At 45.7% G+C, this 7,500-nt stretch overlaps 1 protein-coding gene across 1 annotated transcript in view; it reads right to left on the bottom strand.

Annotated features, from left to right (window-relative positions):
- garnl3 (GTPase activating Rap/RanGAP domain like 3) overlaps window positions 1–7,500 on the bottom strand; it is a 51,250-nt gene that overhangs the window by 14,282 nt on the left and 29,468 nt on the right. The window contains exons 4-13 of the mRNA XM_083670358.1: window positions 6,362–6,461; window positions 4,660–4,778; window positions 4,083–4,147; window positions 3,373–3,436; window positions 3,196–3,222; window positions 2,831–2,906; window positions 2,424–2,522; window positions 2,076–2,179; window positions 418–526; window positions 47–92 (exon numbers count right to left, since the gene is read on the bottom strand). Coding sequence (XP_083526484.1) covers window positions 47–92; window positions 418–526; window positions 2,076–2,179; window positions 2,424–2,522; window positions 2,831–2,906; window positions 3,196–3,222; window positions 3,373–3,436; window positions 4,083–4,147; window positions 4,660–4,778; window positions 6,362–6,461 — 809 coding nt within the window. The remainder of the gene's footprint in view (window positions 1–46; window positions 93–417; window positions 527–2,075; window positions 2,180–2,423; window positions 2,523–2,830; window positions 2,907–3,195; window positions 3,223–3,372; window positions 3,437–4,082; window positions 4,148–4,659; window positions 4,779–6,361; window positions 6,462–7,500) is intronic.

Genomic DNA, 7,500 nt, shown 5'->3' with positions numbered 1-7,500 from the left:
AGATATTCTGTACACAAATAATATGCCTGAAATAAAACCACCTCACCTGTAACTGTCATTCTGACTGTTATATCGAACTAATGCAAAAATATCTGATGGTGATGTTAAGAAAATGGCATAACAGTTTGATAACATTTGAACATACTTTTATTATTTGTTTTTATGTTGTTGTTTTTTTCTCCCTCTGTTTTTTATTTTAATCTTCCTGTGAAGTGCATTGTATTGCATTTATGTATGAAATGTTCTATAAAAATACAAAAATGGATTGATTGATACTGTTTGATATTGATTGATACTGATATTGTTTTTCTGTTGTCTATTGTCAAAAGGCCCCCCCTGGACATACTGTCATAATGTCCAAAAAAATAAAAAAAATAAAGTCAGAAACAATGACTGTTTCCTTCCCCATTAGGATACGAGTGAAATGGGATCGGATCATGGAGGGTTTAAACGACGGAGAGGCATCGTCTCCTTCCTGGAACACTATGGTGACGATATCATTCCCAATGTGTCTCTTCCTCTCCACCTGTAGGACAACAGAGAGGAGACCAGGAGACACATCAGAGCTAAACAACAAACACTCAGTCACTCACATGCTACTATATGTGACGATGTTATGGCCAAACACATGAAAAGCACAGTTGCCAAAGCAAATGCATTTGTGTGTGAGAGGGAGGGAGAGAGAGAGAGAGAGAGAGACAGAGAGAGAGAGAGCGTGTCTTGGTGTGTGTGCAAACTGCAGCAGCATTCATTGAGTCATTCTCAAAGGCAAATAGTGGACATTATCCTCTTTTCATTGCTCTTTGTTCGACCTTTGACCCTATAAGCTCATTAAGAGGCGATAGCAATTAGAGCACTTTCATCTCTCAAGAACTTCAGAGGCTGAGACACACGACAGCACCCCCCCACCCCCACCCCCACCCCCACCCCCCTCCCTATTCCCCCATGCCAGTTTAGCAGAACCTTGCCCCATGGTGCAGAAAGGGACTATGCCCAAATGTTAAACACTATCCAATTATACTGAATTCTTAATGACATTAATGGATATTTTCCCATTAAGACATACGGGTGCACTCACTCACACACACACACATACACACACACACAGACACACACGCGCCTTGGCAGGCATGTGAGTGGAATGCGTTTATATTCATTAAGAGCAGAAGGAATCCAATTATGAGTCTAACCCCCCCACCCAGCAAGCCTTTCAAATCACACTCATAGATATTACACATTCTGAGCGGATTTCTACTATAAAGTGAAACAGTCTTTGTTCCTCAATTCTCAACTAACTGTTGGCATTGTGTGACATTCCGCAGGTCTTTCTATTGTGGCATGTAGTAGTGTGTGTGTGTGTATGTGTGTATGTGTGTGTGTGTGTGTGTGTGTGTCTTATTCTCTATTGAGTAAATGAAAGGAAATGGAGACTAAGGACTTTTCCACAACTCAACAACTCTGACCTTAGGCAGATAAAAACAGTCTGAATAAACCTGCCATGTCTCTGATATATAAAGCCTTCAGTGTGGTCAAAGAAAGTCAGTGTACCCAGAGGAAAGCTATCTGATGGGGAGCTGATAGAGAGAGAGGTGTCAGAAAGACAGAGGGGTGGGGGGGGGGAGATGGGGGAGACAGACATGAGGGGGCAGAGGGGGATAGAAAAGAGAGAGAAGATGAAAAGACTGCACAACTGATCAGAAGGAGCTGTGGTTTGTTATATATAGCCTGGTGGTCTGACCCCATGTGGAGATAGACGGGCGTCCTTTCAACACAACACAGCTCTTTTCCCCCCGCTTTCTCTCTCTTTATGTCTTTGAAACACACACAGACATTCAGAAGCAGCCAGGCAGGACTTGGTGGCTTTATGTCTAATAACAGAAATGTCATACCAGCTGTGGTAGTCATGTTCGAGCTGTAGCCTCATTTCTGATGTAATGAGGATATTAAATCAGGCATATACACACACACACACACACACACACACACACACACACACACATACCTGCTGCTGTTCTCCTTCGCGTAAGGTAACATGGTGGACACACACACACACACACACACACACACACACATACCTGCTGCTTGTTCTCCTTCGAGTAAGGTAACATGGTGGACACATGGAACATCAGCTCATGGCCCTGGTACACTGTGTAGATGGAATTCATTCCTGTAGTGTCATCTGCAGAGAGAGAGAGAGAGAGAGAGAGAGAGAGAGAGAGAGAGAGAGAGAGAGAGAGAGAGAGATGGAGGATGTGAGTGCTAAAACATGAATGAATGCATCTCCATGGTCTATTTCTACAGTTCTACATGTATGGATGAAAACAATACGTATTCTATAGCTAAGTGTATGAAAATAATAAATATTCCATAGCAAAGGCCTCAGAGTGGGAAGAGAGTATGGAGCGTGGATGGGGGTCTCTTACTCTTGGTGTCCAGCCCTCCGCGGTAGCCTGCCCAGCCTTGCAGAGAGACGGTGTCCCCCAGCAGGTTGAGGAACTTATCAAAGCTCTCGCTCCCCGTCTCTGACACACACAACACACAGAACACAACACAACACAACACACAGAACACAACACACAGAACACAACACACAGAACACAACGGTTGGTCGGATGCATTCACAGTTTCAAAGACATTGATGCGTTTGTATTAGAAATCTGAGGTAATCAATAAGTGAAGCAGTGGAGGGTGGAGGAGGTAGAAATGGGAGAACGGGCTCATTGTAAAATGCACGGAACGGAATGAGGAATGGTATCAAACACCCACCTCCGATTTCTACCTCCACCAGCCTCCCCTGAAGTGAAGGCCAGGTATATTGTTCCTGACTTACCGTTACTAAACATCTCGTCATCTGTGAGTTGTCCATCTTTAGCATACAGGACACCAAATTTAAAATTGACAGAACCCTGCAAATTCACAGAAGGATCAGATATGTAGAAAAGATTGATTTTGCAGTACAAGGCAAATACATTTCCATCCCTTTTTACTGTAAGTAACACATTTTCATCATCTGAGAAAACTACAAAAGCGGTCGTGGGTTGAAAAGAAAATGTAATCTCCTGTCTGACAGTGATCAATATCCCCTTTTTCAATCAATCTACAGTACCTACAATGTACATTCCTTTAAATCAATCAAATCTCCCTGCAGTGTCCCGTTGGGGCATTCTAGGGCAGATAAATATTGGAATACAGTACCTCTTGCTCCTCCAACACCAGTAGGTCCTGTGGAGAAAAAATATCACAGTTGTCAGGTACACACTTTCACAACAAACATGCATGCACACACACACACACACACACACACACACACACACACACACACACACACACACACACACACACACACACACACACTGTTTTCAATGTTCTTACCTTCTGGATCTCCGGGTTTAGGATCTCCCTTGGGCCTTTCTCAAACCTGTCCAGGTTCATAGCACTGCAAGGTGCAGGGGGAGAGGAGGGAGAGGAGGGGTGAGACAGAGAGGTAGGGACAGGTGGGACAGGATGTTCATCTAGACATGGACTCAAAGCTGCACTGCTTTACATGCTGTATGATATAGATGTCGTCATGTACCTTTCCAGTGGTATGGAATACAGAGTATGGAATACAGAGTATGGAATACAGGGGGGGCTGGTGGAGGTAGAAATCTGAGGACTCAGGATACCATTCCTCATCCCGTTCCATGCATTACAATAAGCCTGTCCACCGATTTCTATCTTCACCAGCCTCCACTGATGGAATACATCCAGTCTGTCAATTTACAAAGGGTTGAGTCCACACTGATTTCATTTTTCTTTATTTTTTCAAGTACAGTGGACTTCCACTCACTTTCTATATTTTTGGTCTTTTTTCAGAGAGACCTGAATTAGATGTGGGGGATAGATAGAGGGACAATCAGTCAGAAAGGCGGTCTCCAGCAGGAGATTGCTCATGCCCTTCAGTATGGGCTGGGAGCAGGACCTGACCACGCTCTGGTACTGTACAGTCCATGAATCCACACTGGCGCATATGTCAATAGATAGCTATGAAACAAATGAACTAAGTCTAGAGTCTTGGCAATGTCAGAGAGAATAGTGCTCACCTTAAGATGGACTTGACTGATAGTGTTTTGGTGGGGCTGTAAGGGAGGCTGATCTTCAGAGTCCCCTGAGGGAGAGAGAGAGAGAGAGAGAGAGAGAGAGAGAGAGAGAGAGAGAAGAGAGCAAGGACGTCACACCACTCAAATAATGACTCCGCCTCATAGGAAATGACAAACAAACACACAAACAAGCAAACAAACAAAAAACCCTCAGTGCTTTTTCAAGGCAGATGTGGCTCTGTGGAGAAATTAGTCACGATTAAAATCAGATTGTCAATCTGAATGGAAAGCTGAGGTGCATCCTAATCAGGTTTCACGTGGTGCTTGAGTCTAAAATAAGACCTGAGGGAGTGAGTGAGGTAGGTAGCGCTTTTAGATGAGTCACCCCCGCCCCCCCCACCCTCCCAATCCTCACCCCACCCTCACCGCCCCTACACCGATCAACCCCTCACAGAGGGTGTGTCTCATGCAGTAGCTGCCCAGAGACACTGGTCTCAGGTCTTTTCCTTATGTGTGTCACAGTGTTTGGGTTCGGGTTTGGTAAGGTTTAATCTGATCCTAGACCACTAGGGCGACTCACAGACTTCCTCCACAGGATGGCCCGGTACTGAGGGACCCTCTGGTTGTTCTGGTCCGACAGAACCACCGACAGGTAGAAGGGGTTCTTCTCCGCGTCTGTGCCCACATAGTTCTGATGGACTGCAGAGAGAGAAACACACACACACACACACGCACGCACGCACACACACATGCACACGCATACGCACGCACACACGCACACACGCACACACACACATGCACACACACACACACACACACACACACACACACACACACACACACACACACACACTGTGTTGGTCTCTCAATCAAGCCTGTACACTACTGTATGAATCCTTGGTACAGTGTCAGTGTTAATTAGGCTTGCACTGATAAAAGAACTCTGTGTTCATGATATTGATTTAGAATTGTTGACCGCTCTGCTGATGTTTGTTTGTTCGTTTGACCCATTGTTATACTGTTCATTTCTGAGAGCATGTGTGTGTTGCCACGGCGAGGAAATGTTTCCTTGTGAGGAATGTTTAGGTACAGAGCATTCTCTCTCTGTCTGTGATGACGTGTACAAAAGACCCCTGGACAAGACAACACTGCACCACATTCAGCTCCCTCCCTGCCTGGTTGACAGGGCAACGTAATACTGAGCATCTCCAAACCCAATTAAAAACAGGAACTCTGGTCTCTCTCTCTCTCTCTCCCTCATCACTCTCTCTCTCTTTCTCTCTCTCTCTTTCTTCTCTCTATCTGCTCTCTCTCTCTCTCCCTCATCTCTCTCTGTCCCTCTCTTTCTCTTTCTCTCTCTCTCTCTCCCTCGTCTCTCCCCCCCCCCCTCTGTCCCTCTCTCCCAATCAAAAGTATTCATCCTGATTTGAATCAGTTAACTTGACTTGAGCCTCGGCTTCCTGTGCTTGAGGAGCCCCTCCCCTCCCCCCTCCAGGAGCCCCCCCCCCCAGCTGAGGGAAGCAGGGGACACAGGGGAGAGGGGGCAGCGGGGGGTAATGCATTTTTAACGACCGGCATGGCTGGTCTCCCCAGTGGCAGCAGTACGCTCATGTTGACAGGGTTATTATAAGAGGAGCCAGTCAGATGTTAATTGTGTTATCTCTGTGAGGTGAGCCTCTGTTCAGTGTCTGCCTCCGTGAGTCTGCCCTGTGTCTGTGTGTCTGCTAGCATAGCATTGGCTCCACTGTGGCTCGGCCAGGAGAGACATCAGAGGATGCTAACTAGTGATAGCATAGTAGCATGGTAGAAGCTTGCATACGGCATATAGCCTAGCATCACCCCTTACAGAGTAGCTTGGCCCTAAACAGAGTATGAACGGGCTTAAACAACGTCTCCCTCCACCCGTGCAGGAATCAACTTTTTCAGAGACATAACTGTGATATACATGTAAACCATCTGTTACATACAAATTGGTCATAACAAAGTTTAAGAAATAGTATGACTGGATGTTCAATAAGGGGGTCAAGACAGACATCCACTCACAGGACCAATTCCTGTCATTCAGATTCCTTCACCTGCTACATGGTTGAAGAGAATGAGTGAGGCAAGGAATTTTTATTTCATCAATGCCTAACAGATTGTTTGACTGTGTGTGTGTGTGTGTGTGTGTGTGTGTGTGTGTGTGTGTGTGTGTGTGTGTGTGTGTGTGTGTGTGTGTGTGTGCATGGGCATACATGCACGTGTGTGTGTGCTTTGGCTGAAAAGAGAGGAGCAGAAAGGACCTTTTCCCAGGAAGTATTTGAAGAACCATCTGGTGTGGTACTCTGGGTTCTCCAGATGGACATCGGTTCTTCTCCAGGTTCCTGGGGTGTAGTCCGTAGTCTACAGACGTCAAACAGAAACACACACACACACACACACACACACACACACACACACACACACACACACACACACACACACACACACACACACACAATACAATATTTCACCATGTCATCATAACCATCACAGCATGACACATCATGGTACTCACTACAGAAAGGGCTATTCACATCTCCAATACATACAGTACACACACACACACACACACACACACACACACACACACACACACACACACACACACACACACACACACACACACACACACACACTCCCCACTTCTGAGAAGCTTTTGCACATGTATTCTTTTTGTGAAGTTTTTTTGTGTTAATAGGCCTAGCCCAATTACAGTGTTAAAAGCCCTGTCTTTTGAAATCGCCAACTGGTGCAGGAAAGTAGTCTAGTTGAGAAGCTACACTGTTGCTATGTTGTCGAGGTGACTCGTTGATCCGTTGTTTAATGTCCTCTGTGGCAACTCCTACAAGGTTTTCCTCTTGCTTTCCTTTTCATGTGTACTGGCAAGAGTAGTCACTAGCAAGTTGTTACAGCTAGACAGCTGTCGTAAGTAGAAGCTGCACTGCACTGCATTTATACAAAACAAACATTCGGAATATATGTTTTTCAGTCATGTAAATGTATCCTCATTATCATCATCATCATCATCATCATCGTTGTTTAGGAGAGTTGGGTTCCCTGGTGATGTTGGGGTGCTGCCATGAGAAAAGCCTCTTTGTTATCAAAAGATCCCCCTCTCGTCAATATCTCTGTTAAGCCCCCTATAAGCCCCCCCAGATCGATGCACGTCTTCCTCTTTGAGTGGCTTGTTGTATATAAGCTCCACACGCCCACATCACTCACCCATTGCCAACCTCAACCCCTGGATAGAGAGGACAGGCTCTCAACAGACTCAACTCTTTCTCTCTCCCCCCCCCCTCTGACTCACAGGTGGCAACATTGTGTCTTGCAGACATTTCTGCACCACCTCAAGCTCAACCTTAACAAGACTGAGCTGCTCTTCCTCTCTACTCTACTGTGA

The sequence above is a fragment of the Argentina silus genome (assembly GCF_951799395.1).
Source record: "Argentina silus genome assembly, chromosome: 5".
Classification (NCBI taxonomy): Eukaryota; Metazoa; Chordata; class Actinopteri; order Argentiniformes; family Argentinidae; genus Argentina; species Argentina silus.
The sequence above is the reverse complement of the archived record's forward strand: the minus strand, read 5'-3'. Positions and strand labels throughout refer to the sequence as shown.